We start from the raw sequence: 16,119 nt of genomic DNA, 5'->3' as shown, positions 1-16,119 counted from the left end.
AAACTTCACTATCAAACATTACAAAGACCTTACGCTTAAAGCAGAGCATGAAAAAAATTGACATGGGAATGACAAAATACTCAACCACAGGGCACACGCAATAATATTATTTATGTTATAGTACAATATGAATTTATAAACAAACAATAATACAAAAAAAAAAGATTAGTAAGATGAACAATATTAAAATGATCTGTTCTAAGATGAACCAAATAAACAACCAATCACTGATCTTCTGTGGTCCAACCAGAGCTCAAAAAAATGAGAATAGAGAAGGGCCACAGTGTGGCTTGAGGAGTTGAGGCATGAGTTCATTCCAGATGGCGTGTGTCTGTGTGTGCGTGTGTCTGTGTGTGCGTGTGTCTGTGTGTGCGTGTGTCTGTGTGTGCGTGTGTGCGCACGCGTCTGTGTGCGCGCGTGTGCGTCTGTGTGTGTACGTCTGTGTGCGCGCGTGTGCGTCTGTGTGTGTACGTGTGTGTGCGCGCGTGTGCGTCTGTGTGTGTACGTCTGTGTGCGTGCGTGTGCGTCTGTGTGTGTACGTCTGTGTGCGTGCGTGTGTGCGGGAGAGGGAACGAGAGAGACACAGCAAGAAAATTCAAGGACAAATGAGACAACTAACAGATGCAGAGAGAGAGGAATAAAAGGATGAATACAAACAAGAAGAGGGGGAAGAAAGAAAGATGAACAGGCAGAGGATCTATGTGCGTGTGTGTGTGTGTGTGTGTGTGTGTGTGTGTGTGTGTGTGTGTGTGTGTGTGTGTGCTGTAGTACAGTCTCAGTTGGTGTATATCTGTCCCTCAGGTGGCTGCGGTAACTTCATGTTCTCTTTGCACATCATGAGTCTTCTAAGCTCCTGCAGCACCACTCGAATGCTGTAGGAGTTCTGCCACTTAGCCAGAGCAGACACCGCCCTCGTGTCCACCTGAATACACACACACACACACACACACACACACAGGCAATTTCAGTCAAAACACACTTCACACATTTACACTCCTCTTTTATAGCACATCACAGCAGTGTTAGAACATATTATTCATATACATTTCCTCTTTGTCTCTCTAGAACCTAGATTAAAAGGAAGGCATTTCAAGTCTGAATCTGAAACCACTCATGAGTTTGCCAGTTTTATTAGTACTGCAAATCACCAAAGGCCTTTGGTAAGTAAGGATAAGCTTTAACAAAAAACTAAAAATGTAAACTCACCACACCACTGGAGTTGTGTACTCCATTCAAGTTTATCTTTGTCACAAATCGCACAAATGGAGGAGTCTCTGGATATCTGGGACCACATTCCACTCGCAGGCTGTACATCCTATTCTCATAGATGGTCTACCAATCAGAAAAGAAAGAAAGATTTGAAGGAGGGACACCAAACAGAGCAAATATACAAGTAAAAAAATTAGGGTGTAAACTCAGTCAGCCAATTATAGCTAAGGGTGAAATATATCAAAGCTTCATTTTTTAAAACTTTTTTTTTTTTTGACTGATCGGCTTTTTAAGTCAACAGACTGAACTTGTGAACATCAGTTTTGACTGACAGAAGCTAGAAGCTAAAAACCTGTTTTAAGACTTCAAAATGAGTTCCCTTTACACATGCTGCCTTCGTCAAAGCCAAATTGTCAGCCCTCACGTAACCAAAAAAACAAAACAACCTGTAATTGTAACCCTGCTGAACTTGTAGTATACATCTGACTGCCATAAAATAGAAGAGAGTAAGAGAATAAAGTGAATAAAGACCATAAAAAATAAAAAGGCTCCGCAGTAAACTACAAGTTACAGAAGTCCTAATTAAATTCAATGATTAAGTGCATTTTGTGAAATAATGCTAGGGCTCAGATTTACAATTCCCGAGCGTGTGCACCCAATAGATGCGTCCTGAAGCCTAGGACATAGCCGAGGTAGAATGGGGCCCTGCTAGTGGTGGAACACAAAAGGACCTGCTTGAAGGCTGGTTCATGCATATTTGAGATGGCCTTAATAGGCTGTAGCAACAATTCACAGCTTACTGATGTAAGCAATATGACATTTAAATCCCCTCAGGAAATTAAACTTGGAGAAAGAGATGAGGCAGAGTTTGGTGTTCTGGTTTGTTTTATTTTATTTTTGTTGGAGCTGGAAAAAAAGGTTCCGTATGGAACGTCTTTAAAGATAGGCTAATCAGTGGAGAGTGTCATTTTGGCTTTTTATATGCAACCTTGGCTATCTGATTAGATAACCTGCATTTTATGCTCGCAAATTAAATGTTCCAATAATGTCAATGTAAACACTGATATTGTATGACATTGTATTCTCAATTTTATTCAATGTATTCTCATGTTACTGTAGATGTAACTATATATGCCACACCATCTCTCGCTTCTTTATGCCATTTTTCCAGTGTGGATGATTAGGAGGTCTGGATGGGTAAAACAGGAGAGTCCTTCAAATTATCATAAACAAAGGATGCATTTCTCAGCTGCAATCTGACACAATAAAAGGATCCTACACAATGGGACAAGTTTGATAGAAATAACAGCCAAGAAATGTAGCCTATTACAGCTGCGTCCTAGGCTCCGAGACTCTACTAATTTAAGGCAGAGCCTTCAGACAGGTTACTGGAACAACTAGCATATGCCAGCTAAAAGCTGGCCAAGCAGAAGCATATGTAACATAGCATGGGCAGAAGGGGACAAACCAACTAATAAAATGATCTGAAAATCAACTCTGAAAAATAGGCTGGCCATGAGGTGCAATATGAGGTGCAATATAACCCCTCATTCTAGAATGAATGATGTTTCTAGGTTTCTACATCATAAACTAAACTGTCCTCAACTGTTGCAGATTATTAATGGACTTCTTGGGTAAGCACTGCAATAAGCTATCCTAGATGCATCAAAGGCATGTATGACTTTCTCAGCGTTGGTAATGGAGAAAATGACCTAGACCTTAAAGATATTACAGAGGTGATGGGTTATTACACCTTATTAGATGGTTTTTAAAACTGAGGTCATGGACAAAAACAATGTACTTTTGATCTTCACAGATAGAAATGTCTATATAAACAAACATTGCTCTCCCCTGAGTGTCTTTTACAATAAATAGAACCTGTCTTATTATTAAGTTGCACAAAGTTTGGCAACATCCATTGGTTGAGGTTGATGTCACCTATGCACTCCAGTGAGGAGCCTATACACATATAGTTATCTGGTGCTAAGGCCAGATATAGCCGATTGTTATTGGCATAAAGTTGGAAACAAATAATATCTACTGATTATATCAGTCAGGATAAGCAAAGAGCAAAACACTGACCCGTGTAAGACACCACAGGGTACTGTGTAGCACTTAGATGTGCTCAGTTCAAAACAACGATTCATGACTATTTAAGGTTTGAAACAGTCTTAACACTGTGTCAGAGAGGCCAACCCAGTTATCAAATAAATCCTCATGGTCAACTATATAAAATGCATCAAAGATGTCATTGTCAATATCAAACCATGTAAAGTCTAAAGAAGTGAGGTCTCTATTGCAATGCAAGGCTTGTAAACCAAATTGGAAAAATTCATAAGCTGAGCTGAGACAACCACTTTAAGAGCTAAACTGGAAACTACCTTCAATAATTCTGCCCAAAAAAATGAATGCTTGAGACTGGTTTATAGTAACTAAACATGTCGATATTCATTCAAAGCTATGTGGATAAATTCAATTACAGACTGAGAATATTCAGGACATCAGACAATAATGTGCAAAAAACTTAACTTAAAAATTACTGAGGTTATGGGTTAAGAGGTCATCTTGAGGACTTCAGGAGTGAAATGGCTTGAGAAAGTGTTTTTAGACTGACAGCTGAAAAACTGGATGTGGTATTTTTTTTAATATCTGCATAGTAACTTATAAAACCATGAAGGTGGTAACTTGAAATGTTTCCTCTTAAAGTACTGATTTTGTCACTAAAGAATGCAAGTGAACTCATTGCTTTTACCGACAGAGAAGAATTCAGTAAAAATCCCAAGAGTGGGATTAGTCAACCTATCCTTAAAGACAAAAAAGAATCTTTCTGACTGTCAATGTCAGACAGGTAAAACACACCCTGCAAAACTTCATCACTGTATGGAGTTCTTTCAGTTATTTCTTACAGATGCCAAAGCAAATGGCTAGTTTTGTCAGTTGCCAGTGCAGCTGCTTTTATGCGGTCGTCGCTTTTAAATTTCAATATGTGGGGACATATCTCCAGGGGGCTTTGATGTTGCCTGAAACAGTCTTGGTTTTCTGTGGGCTGAAACTATCGATACACGTTCGGTAAGTCTAGGGCTAAAGTTCTCAACTAAATGAAAACAGGGATGATGTGAGAAGAGGAAGGGAACATAAGAGCATTGAAAGTCTCTACAGAGTGAGCAGTAAGAGTGTGACTCAAAACTTTCATTATTGCTCGTTTTGCTACAAATGGATATTTCAGTAGTGGTCCGATCTTGCAACATCTATAATCTGTGAGACTATTATGTCTCGTTTATGTTAGATGTTGCATATAGCCCTGATTGTGCCCAGGGGCACAAGAGTTTAGTATAGTCTAAAGAGCACTGTGGGCAAGTCAATGTAAATTTTAAAATGTCCAGTAATTAAGACACTCAAAAATATGACCCTATAGACCCTATAGAGCAGCTTCCTAAATCCATCAAGAAATCTTTTACTATGTCTGAGTGGGTGACAACCAGCATTAGAACAAATGTAATATCTTGAAACACAATGCAACATGTTCACATGATGAAAATTCTGAGAAATCTCTTTGCAGTATTGCTGTGATAAAGACATACAACCCCACTGACCCTCTTATTAATTCCAGAAACATTGAAAAAAATTAGGAGGAGCAGTTTCCTTGAGTGCAAGAATACTGTTTCACATCTCCATTAGAAAAAAACATTCAGCAATTTCACTGAGCTGGCCAAATTGATGATTTCTGATCAGAGCTCACTGTGTGCATGAGCAGAGTGTGACCCTGAGATCACAGAGTGCACTGGGTGCTAACCCTGGCCAAAAGCACGTTCGTTTTATCCATCTTATTTTTCAGTGGGTGGATGATTACTGAGTGGTAACCAAGGAGTTCTCCTCTTGTCGATTTCATTGCTGGCTGAAATTATCTATAAAAAAAGTTACAAGCTTGATGTGAAGTCCCACTAGCCTGCTAAAGCAGTTATCCCATGACTGACTATAGGTACTTGGCCTGATATGTGCACTTGTGTAGGGCAAGGGTTAAGAAATTAAGCAACTGAAGAAAGTCCTCATGCCACTGATTAAGTTCTCTATAAGCACAGTAGTTGGTTTGGGTGACGAAGCGTCTAAAATCACCCGAAGTGGAATACAGATTACACTTAACAGGCTCTGCTCTTAGCATGTCAGGGCTAGTTTTCCAGAACTAAGGGTAGCTCAGTGTTAGCAGAAGTAGGCTAAGGGTCACTGTGCTCAAAAGGTCAATTGCTAGTTTTCTGAACAGATCAGTATGAAGCTGACATGCAAGTGGCTATATTGACAAATAATGTCAAAGTTTTGCGTGTGTGTGTGTGTGTACACAGCATTAACAACATTGGGCCACTGAGCAAGATGATCATGTTTCTACAGCGTGGGTGTGTGTCAGCCTACTTCAGATTATACAATCATGGCTCTCTTCGGTGTCTGCGTGTTTACTGCAGGGATTGCGTATGCATGTGTATATGCATGTCGTAGCTTCTCCAGTGTGTGTGTGTGTGTCTGTGCTTGTTTATGTGAATTTTCAGAACATGGAACATTGAAAAGCCAAAAATATTTATTTTTATTACTGAAGTTACTTATATTTATGTTTCTTACTACATACAGGGGTGTGTGTGTGTGTGTGTGTGTGTGTGTGTGTGTGTGTGTGTGTGTGTGTGTGTGGTGTATGTACTCCCGTTAGGCTGACAATGATACTTTTCCAGCACCTGAGGGTTACGTGTATACATGTGTTAACTAAAACAAACTTTTGTCCATGTGTTGTGTTTGTTTTTTTTGTTTGTTTTTTTTACCCGTGGTGGACCGATGATCATGCCTCGCCAGCGCGTGAGCGTCATGTCATCATCATCCTCGAGGCCCCAGCTGACTGTCCCATCCCCCACTCCCTTCTGGCCCTCCTCCAGCTCCTCCAGCAGACGGAAGTTCCGCGGCACCTTCACGCCTGAGCATGAGCACACACACACACACACACACAATACTCTGAAACACTGGATCACACAACAAACTAAAAAAATCTTAAAGTATTCACATACAGCACTGATCAGGAATTAGTGAAAACACCGTATGATCGGCTCAGAACACAGAAACAAAGAGCATGGATAATGTGTGAATTTCAGCTACCTCACTAAGGCCCTAACGAGCCAGACTGTACATTAAAAACTAGACGTTTTAGCTGATGCAGGCTGGCTGGGTTTTTTTTCACCTTAGTCCTCAGTTGCTGTATCTGTAATCATTCCCCGTGGGGCTTTCACCATTTCTTTAAAAGGAAACTGTGAAGGTTTAAAAATTGGCCCTAGGAAGGATTAAAAATTGGCTCATTCATCTCTTTGTCCCCACAGTAAGCATGCACAAGTGGCACTGGAATGTTCATATTCCATTTGCATTAACTCATTTGTCTCTCTCTCACACACACACACACACATTTGCAGTTCTGGCACAACCAGCTACTTATGTTTCCATTCTAATTCTTCCCCACCACATTCAGGCCCAAACAATGCATGAGGTGCATTTAGTTGTCATTCTTTGGTCCAAGGTCATTTAGCCCAAGCTTATGCAGGCATTAACAGTTACAACATAGATTTCTATAGGACAAACAGTTAGAGCTTGCCTATGCCCATTTTTTTAGATTTTAAATCCAATGCCAATATAAGTAATAAGTAGGATGAGTCAGTGACATTAAAAATTTTGTCCCTCCATGAAAGTAAAATGTTGAGTAACATAAATCAGTGGCTTGTAAAAAAGAAAAAAGCCACTTTGAAAATAATTAGAAACTATAATGACAAATGTTTTGGAGTAGGTACTGGAGGCCTTTATTCTCTCCTACTCAAAAGGTATAATCAAACATTAACATCGCAGAAGCTATGGGCTTCAGCTTTGATTTTTAGATATCAAGTGCATTCGCACTGTGTAAATATAACTAAAAACTTCCTTCAATCAGTGATACATCGGACACGCTATTGGTTTTTTAAATAGGATGGGCTACAATGCATTTTTGTAGGTTATACCAATTCTGAAAATTATATCGCTAGGCTAGAATTCTGCAGCTCCGTAACACTTATACGAGATGGTGTCTTGTTATATTTACATGCAATGAACGATGCTTACCGTCTATCACTAATTAACATTAATTAAAACACACATGGTAGTTATTTCTACAAGCCCTGATTATCACACTAGAGCAAATTGCAATCACGAAAACATCAAATGCAACTCCAAACATCATTCTCCGAGAACAGCAGGGTAAGACTTGCTTTAGTCTATCGACAATGCAGAGGGTGACAAAGCAGCTGGCAGCCAAACACATCCACCACAGCAGCTTGTCTTAATTAAGCTTAAAATTACATATCCATGAAGCTAACTCAAGTAGCTATTCATCAAACAGTTAGCTAGCCGGCTAGCTACCGAGCTAAAGTCAGTACGCAATCAGTAAAAATCAGTCTGTATGGGATGTCATCTTAAAAACGAGAAACAGTACCGCTTATTGTTAGCTAATTCATATGCTGTTAGCCGGTAGGCTTGCTTGCTAATACTAGCAAAGTGATCTGCTGGTTAACTGCCTGTAACTTACACCAGGACTAATATAAACAAAACATGGCTTAACTTGATTCGTTGTTATACTCTCCAAGTTCGGATCAGTTATTCTTTAACAAACTTGTGAAATGCTTAAAAACAGAACTGTAAAATTAGGGAAATGATTTACCTGATCCGGCGGCGACCGCCATCTTATAAGTAAATAGTGAATGGGTGCGCGCACGTACCATGCCTGGGCTCAAATCACGCAAAACCCGTCAAACAGCGCAAAATGCGCGGGCACGACCCAAGACCGTTTCAAGCCGTATTGCTGACAAATGTACGACTATTTCAAATAGTTTGTGTTACTCTTACTGGACTCAGAACTATTGTAAACCATCATGCATACTATATTCTTGTACTGCAGGAGGTTATAATTACAGCAGGAATCATGAGATTCAGTCCTGACAACATGACCTGCACAAACTCAAGCAATGCCCATTTTAAAATCACCTAATCTATTTTATGAAGGGAATGATAATCAGTTTTTGAAGTACAGTGGCAGTAAGGAAAACCTATAACTATTCACCCATTAAAACCTATTAAAACACATTATAACCATGAGATATCTTTAAGTTTATTAATTTCAATATAAATATAATGTTTACATGATAACATTAGTCTTCCTAAAGGGAGACAACAGAAAGGCATCAAGGCATTATTTTTCAACATTTTAGTTGACCACCCACATCAGAATTGGAAACCTAGAACAAAAAAACAAGGTCCAATAACTTAATATAAGAGTTTGAGGTGTGAGGCAATATGACAGTAGACTGTGCCAGACACAAAGGTACTTGCAATAAACTTTCTTCTCAAAAAAAAAAAAAATAAATAAATAAAAAAAAAAAAAAAAAAGAGATGGGTCACAGAGAGAGAGAAAAAAAGTATTAAATGGGTCACAGAAAATCCAATGGGCAGTATATGCAACCAGCCTTTTTAACCATTGTAGAATAATTTCACCCAAATGTTTTACCACTTGGCTTATGAGTGAAAACAGAAAAAATCATTTTCCCATTGTGCTGTAGTTAAAGACATGCATTTGAGCACATCCAGAAGTTCAAGCACCATCACTTTAAGTGATTACCAAATGCACTAAAAGTCACAATCAGAAATATCAGCCCCTTTAGTACAATATAATAGCAACTTAATTTTTTTTTAAATATGTAGGCAAACTGACACTTCATAGGCAAGTTGCTGATGTTTCTTCAGGTTCAAAGCCCCAAGTAAGAGGTGTACAGGCTCATAGTGAAACACCGTATGAGGTCACAAGTCATTTACACACCATCATCACTAAAGGGCTGTTATGTCTGCTACAGGTAAGCATTTTCTTCGTCCCCAGTATTTTAAAACTTTAACATATATGGAATCTAGGATGGAACATCACTGTTAATAGCCTAAAGTCCAAATACACATCATCACAGGTGGAACAGTTAACAATAATATCATTATTATATTTTTCTCCAAAAGGACCAGTGATGTCAGAGATATGTTAGGTAACTTCTATTGTTGCCAAAAAAAACAAAAACGCACACAAATCACAAAACAGATCCCCTGCTCCCAGTATAGTAGTTTCTACCAAATCAGAAAACCCATCTGTATAGTTAAGGGATCTTCTCTGTGAAACATAAGTGCTTCTGTGACAATCATGGGACACTAATTCCTTCATCTTAAACATACTACAGTATGACAAACAAGTATGTTAAATCATCTCAAATCATCTTCTAATTATAAAAAAAATGACCACTTTCTCAAACTTAAATTTACAAACTCACAAACTCACAATCAACTCAAAGCCATTAGAAAAAAATCCACACCAAAACAAAAATGTAATAAATATACATATATGAGGATTCGGTGTACATAGGATTTCATAAATCTATTAACTTCTTTAATCAGTATGATTTGTGCCATTGGTATCCTAGCAAAAGATTAAGGAATTTCAAAATATGTACATATTTATTTTAGAAACCATTGGCAATTGTTCTGATGCTCCATGTAATCCGACACATTTAGAGCTGAGTGACCTTTACAAGTACTGACCTATGAACTATTGTAACAGAGCTAATTAATACTATGTTGTTGTTTCATATTTGATCACTTTGGACAAGTTTTGGCTGTCAAAGAGTTAAGATCAAAACATGTCTAATTGGGAACAAATGGGGAGTGGTAAGGTTACTCAACACAGAACATCCCATACAGACACAGTACAGGAGGGAAAATGTAAAGCTGGAGAAAACAAAATAGCACAGCTAAAACATTTCTGACCACATTTTTAAATATGCAATTAATTGCAGTGTTTCAAATATAAAACCTTATTTATGCAATACAGATGGATAACCACCAGTTATTGTTACTCAACATCTAAAGCACAGTGCTAACCCCACAGAGAAGCATGTCTCTCCACCAATTAGGATAATTTATTAATTAAAGAGGTGGGGTTATGATGAAAGAAGTAAAGCTCTGCAGAGTTAGAAAAAATGACAGTAAATCTTTGAGAACTGCATAAAGCATTTTAAACCTAATCTCAATCACCTGCATCTGTATGGTCAAACTCAGACAGATAATCATTCTAAACAAACCCTCTTTTTAATATAACATCCCAGTCATTAAATATTTACAAGGGGAAACTATGGGCATTTGCTGCTTAGTCCAGTGTAATCAACCATATGCTCCAGATGCAGTAGATGGAGATTAAGTTAAAAAAGTATTCTTTAACGAGAAGGCCATCAGCCTGACAAAGATAAACTAATATGTACATAATTGCCATAACAAAAATTGCATTAATCTGAAATTTTAAACTTTTCTAATTCAAGCACATCTCTGGTGCCTTTTTTATGGAAAACACTAAAACTATTGGACATATTTCACTTTGTGCATTAGTCATATATATAAGTGATCTTAATTGGCAGATGTATTGAAGCTCTTAAAGAAAGAAGTACAATCTAATTAATATAAACTAACTAAGGGATTGACAGGTTGTTTTGTTTAAAATCAGCATCATGTTTTGGATGTTGATGTTATTCGAAATTACATAACTACAATTGTGTGAAAGAATTCACTGTTCATAGTTAGACATTATAGATGGTATTATAAAATAGCTGTAGAACTAGCTGTATGGCCACATATGACCATTAAGTGGTCTATGTAGCCATAACTGCTGTAATAATGTGCTTTTGAGTGACTAAACATGCTCAAATTGACCTAAACATCTGTATTACTGACAAGGAGCAAGTAATAGTGTTTCATATGTCTGGGCACCTAACAAACTAGTAAAGCAAATGAAAATTCTGAAAAGCCTTAGTCTGCCATGCTTAGCTACATTTAGCACATTTTAAAAACAGACAAATATTTATATGTAACTGAAACTATATAAGTCTTTCCTAAGATCAGAATTGGCTTTAACCATGTTTTCATCTTACGGTACAGCTAAGATTATTAGTCCTGCTCTTACCCTGATGTGTCAATGGCTAAATCAAAATATGGCCTAGTGCACAAGTAAGCAACTTCACTTGGTCGTTTTAAGTGTGCGTGCGCAGGTGCACGTGTGTGTATGTTTGGTTGTTTTTACAGTAGCTTGAACAACAAGTGAGAAAGTGGTTATGGCACAAAAATAATTAAATCTCTCATCTATGCATCGTTTGTATGACTGTGTATGATGTATAACCATGAGCCAATATTACATACTGTAATAAAGAGTGCATGATTAGAAGGCATAAGCCAAAGGCTTGGCATGGAGCATATGTGGAGTGTGAAAGGGTGGAGTGCATCAGTCTCTTCTGTGAGTACTGCACAAGTAAGGTGGAAAGACTGCATACGCGAGTGCCATTTCTGTTCAGACACCAGTAACAAGTAAAGACATCAAATTTCATCCTTTTGTAACCATGCGCCTGCATGTCTCTTCACAAGTGCTGTGGAGGGGCAGTTTCCTGCCATTAGCTTGACAACAGTGAAGAGCACAAGGCTCATAATTTACCAATCAAGCTTTTAGCAATGAGACCAGCCAGGCTGTAGAGATCTGTAAACAAAAAAAAAGCCAGAGCATCTTTTAAAAAAAGGCATCTGTTTAAACTGAAAGCCACTTTTGTTGAAGTGGATGTGGATCTTCCATTTTTTGCACTTTGAGAGAGTTATATACATTTATGCTGAGTTTTTTTTGACAGGGCTTTTTTTGGATGATTTGTACCCCAAGGGATTAAATGGCTTCTCTGAATTCAAACAAATTTTTAGAGCAAAATGCTGTTGCATTAGATAAGAAGTGCTGAGCAGTATTGCTTTCGAGTTCTTTCCTTCTTTCTTCTATGTGGGCTGGGAGTTTTTGTACTGTTTTTGTTGTCCATTCTCAGGTAAGGTTGGCAAGCTCTCATTACCCCCACAGCTTGAGGAGACAGAAGAGAACTGAATGGTGGAGAGAGAGAGGGGGGGGAAAAAAAAAAAAAAAAGAGAGATGAAGGCCTGTCCCCTGTGCAGATGGCTGAGGTAGGAAAGGGAGGTGTGGCACCAAAGCCAGGTTATTGGGTCTTCTGGGCCCACTTTAGGTCATCAGATCTGGGCTTCTCTCCCGTAAGGCCCTGAATTATGTCCTCCAGACTCCTCCAGAAGCCAAATTTCTCCAGTGGGTAGTTCAACCAGCCTGGATACATGTGCAAGCACACAAATTCACAAGCCCACATGCACACATGCATGAACACACAAGTATACCGTTAAAATGAACACTAATGTTATGGTGCTTCAGTGACATAAACTAACTGTCCATATGTCAACGCATGTACATGTGTATTCATGTGATGTGAAAGTCAATGTGTGTGTATGTATTTGCTTACCAGTGGTAATGCAGAAGTAAGTCTCATGAGGTGCTACATGGTGCACTCTGTGGTGTTTGCGTGGGAGGATGATGTGGAAGTCCTGGAGGAACATGACCCAGCGTGGCAGCCCAAAATACGTGTGTGACCACTTATGGATTTGATTAGTCAGAGTCACAAAGATGGCCAGAGCAAACAGATAACAGTACCAGGGGTACACATGATAGATATCCACTGGAAAGACAGAGAAGCATACAGAGAGATGCAGAGTGGCACATTACAAAACGCACATTCAAAAGTTAAAAAACATGTTAAAACAGATGTTCTTTTAAGCAAAGTTTTATTTTAAAAACATCTTAAGCTCTGAAATCAGGTGGCTCATGGCTGGCCTGCTGTCTTACCTGGGCTTGAAGTGTGAAAGCTGTAGGCCATGTTAGCCAAGGGAACAATCGTTATCATGCAATTATCACCATTTGTTTCAATGAAATCATGCCGGGTAATAGCAGTGGGATCAATGTGATGCTCGCGAAATGGCCGGATGAAGGCCTAAGAAAGGAGCAGAGAGAAATACAGAAGTCCTAAAGGAGTCTTAAATATTTATGGTGTCCTAAAATCCTGATTGATTTAAATCAACAAGACAATTTGATACTCTTGTCCACCTGATAAGTCTGTAGATCAATGTAGTGAGAGCAGGTTAACTTTGAAACTGCCCTTTTAAATTCCACTACTGTTGGCCCACTGTCCTACTGTGACTTTTACAGTGCAGTTGTGAGTGCATGGGTAGGTCAGAAAATTTAAATTATTTTCGGTTCTCCCCCATACCTTTCCAAAGATAGGCAGATCCACTGACCCCCATGTGTCAGCACCCCAGTGAACCAATCCAGATGCAAAGTCTGCTGTTAAGATTCCTGCCACTGTGTGTTGACATATGCAGCCACACATGCACACCCAAACAAAAACAATTGTTATTTTTATTATTAACTATTATTATTATTATTATTATTATTATTATTATTATTATTAATCATCATTATTATCATTAGTGTTGTTGTTATTATTGTTATTATTATTAATAATAATAATAATAATAACAACACACATTTGGTCTTTAGTACAGGTCAGGCTTGTTGTTAGTCCATGATTCCATGTATCCAAGGTACTCACCAATCCCAAGGAGAATGTACCAGATATGGCCCAAGTGAAAGTGGGTGAGGAGATGAAAGAAGTTAAAGGCCATGAGAGCAAAGCAAAGAACAACACTGATCCACTCCTGGCACCTCTTACCTACCCAAAGAAGAGGAAATTGAAGAGAATTATAGAAAGAGAGCGACTCACAGAATTGCACAGACACACAAACCACCTTAAAATGTTCTCCCTCTATGACATTTGAATTATACTATTTCAGCAGCAGGTTTACATACAAAAATACACTTTCTGTACACAAAGCTGTTCATGGAGTGGCAGAGGGCATGCACATACGAGTGCCTGTGCACGGTTCTGATAGGGCAATGCCTTGGCTCTGAAGCTGTAATTTGATTTCTGTGCATTCCTTTTCCCTCCTCCTAACTCAGATCACCAAGTAAGAGTATTGTTTAGCTACTGTAGATACATAAAGAGCAATTCATAGCCAACCAAGGAAAACACGATCAGGTCACTAGGAGTGCCACCCACTGGAGTTATCTGGAGATACTCTTCTATACACTGCTGTTCATTTCATTGCTAGGACAAACATAGGTGAGCACTGGACACCACACTGTGCAGCTGCCAAAATTCTGGTTTGAACCACTTCCTTCATCACAGGCACTGAGAAATGTGTTTAAAAGAACTGCACCACACAAGACCACACCGGTCATTAAAGCTTATTCATACACAGGGGTGAGGACTGCGTACACGATGCAACACTGGCCGGCCTCCTGCCTGCTGCTCTGCTAAGTTCTACATGAACGTTAACCTAAGAATCTAACAGAGACGCAGGGTGTATACTTCAGAACCAACACAGCGATAAATCCCTATACTACTTCAGAGTTACAGATTTTATTGACAACGACGTTGAATACTGTTTTCGGTTAAAGTTGTCCGCTTCAGCATTCTACTAGTTGACATAGCAACTAGCTTACTACGGTGATGTTAATGTTCCTTAGACTGCAGTTAATTTCTGATACATTCCCCCATCCTTTGTACTCATTAAAAACAATCTAGTTCTACAAAATACTACACAAAATGCCATAACTCATTCCAAATATGCTGCATGAGGGTTAACATCTCAACATAAAAGATATTTTCCAGCAAATAATACCTTCACGGCAAACTAAACTAAACAGCGCTCCCTGTGGGGAAGCACACTCCTCCCAGAATGGTCATACGAAGTGACACTTGGCTAAAAGCTGAACTAGCTATTAGTCTAGTTATAGGACAGATATGCAACGATGACTTAATTCAGGCTTAAACGTGAAGGCTGCATCAAAATAATTCCGAAAGCTGGGCTAGCTAGGATTACTTATATCACGCAGCTATCTTTAGCAAACGTGTTCGCGTTGGTACTGACACTACGGAGAAGTTAATCAGCTGGGTAAGATAACTAGCTAGCTACAAAGAAATTAACATTGGCACCAACATCGAATTATGACAGGTTACATTCGTGCTTTAACTGTCAGCCACCATATTCTGGGAAATAAGTAGCTGACTTCTATTAGGCAGCTACGCTGGCACTGGTGGCATAGCTAGCCACCCTGCTAGCTAGCTAATGAGCTAAGAGGCAAAAACACAGACCTGTCTTCTCACCTGGTGAATATAAATTCGCCAGCTCCTGAGCACCTGCATGTTGGGGGCCCCATCTTGCGGAGACCCGAACTGGTGAACTTCGTTCGGTTTCCTGAAAGTTGTCCCTATCGCCGTTTTCGTCCAGGATGCTCGCCATATTCGTCCCAGGCTCAGCCCCGTTTAGGAAGCTACAAACAGCAGTTCCTCAATCCACGCCTTTGTCGGCACGGTAACACTTTATATTCAGCCAATCATCAATCAATCCAAACTTTTCATCATCGGACCATTTACCAATAAGTTGACACAGAAAATACACGTATTTTCTGACTCCACCAGTCTGCAACCAATCAGAAAACATTGGTTAAAATGCTTTATTGTGCAGTTCCAAGGATATCATACCCTAGCGCCCTTTCCAAAATCAGACCCGTTTTATTTTAAATCGTGCAAACAGGCCCAATCAAGATCTTTCTAAATCCAACAATGTGATTCAAAATTAAATTCCTTAATAAGAGACATAAACGATTTAGTCATTTATCACTTTAAATAAAAACGCCGAAAGGTTAAAAGAATGTGCAGTTTTTGTCACTTAATAGATAGCGTAGCATTACAACTTCAGATGCAACGACGTCAAAATGTCCACTAGATGTCAGTATAGTAATTAGCTTGAGGGAAACATTTCAAGTTCATTAGCGCTGGCGACGGGATAAGATCATATGATGAACTATCAAGTCCATACTTCGTGCATACGTATATATGCAGTTTATATACGTTT

At 38.9% G+C, this 16,119-nt stretch overlaps 2 protein-coding genes across 2 annotated transcripts; both read right to left on the bottom strand.

Annotated features, from left to right (window-relative positions):
• Positions 1-92: 92 nt before the first annotated feature.
• Positions 93-8,044, bottom strand: LOC113591013 (ubiquitin-conjugating enzyme E2 variant 1-like). Its single transcript, XM_035522115.2, has 4 exons — positions 7,919-8,044; positions 6,012-6,160; positions 1,207-1,332; positions 93-922 (listed from the first exon to the last, which is right to left on the bottom strand). The coding sequence occupies exons 1-4, from the start codon at positions 7,977-7,979 to the stop codon at positions 776-778; spliced, it is 483 nt and encodes a 160-aa protein (XP_035378008.2). The 5' UTR covers positions 7,980-8,044; the 3' UTR covers positions 93-775.
• Positions 8,045-8,354: 310 nt separating this feature from the next.
• Positions 8,355-15,708, bottom strand: peds1b (plasmanylethanolamine desaturase 1b). The gene is made up of 6 exons (XM_027031365.3): positions 15,369-15,708; positions 13,752-13,871; positions 13,410-13,501; positions 12,989-13,133; positions 12,609-12,821; positions 8,355-12,418 (listed from the first exon to the last, which is right to left on the bottom strand). Exons 1-6 carry the CDS (start codon positions 15,502-15,504, stop codon positions 12,297-12,299), a joined length of 828 nt encoding a protein of 275 aa, XP_026887166.2. The 5' UTR covers positions 15,505-15,708; the 3' UTR covers positions 8,355-12,296.
• Between the last annotated feature and the right edge of the window lie 411 nt (positions 15,709-16,119).

Source organism: Electrophorus electricus, chromosome 25 (genome assembly GCF_041902795.1).
Source record: "Electrophorus electricus isolate QZ-2024a chromosome 25, ASM4190279v1, whole genome shotgun sequence".
NCBI lineage: Eukaryota > Metazoa > Chordata > Actinopteri > Gymnotiformes > Gymnotidae > Electrophorus > Electrophorus electricus.
This window is presented reverse-complemented; position numbering and strand designations above follow the sequence as displayed.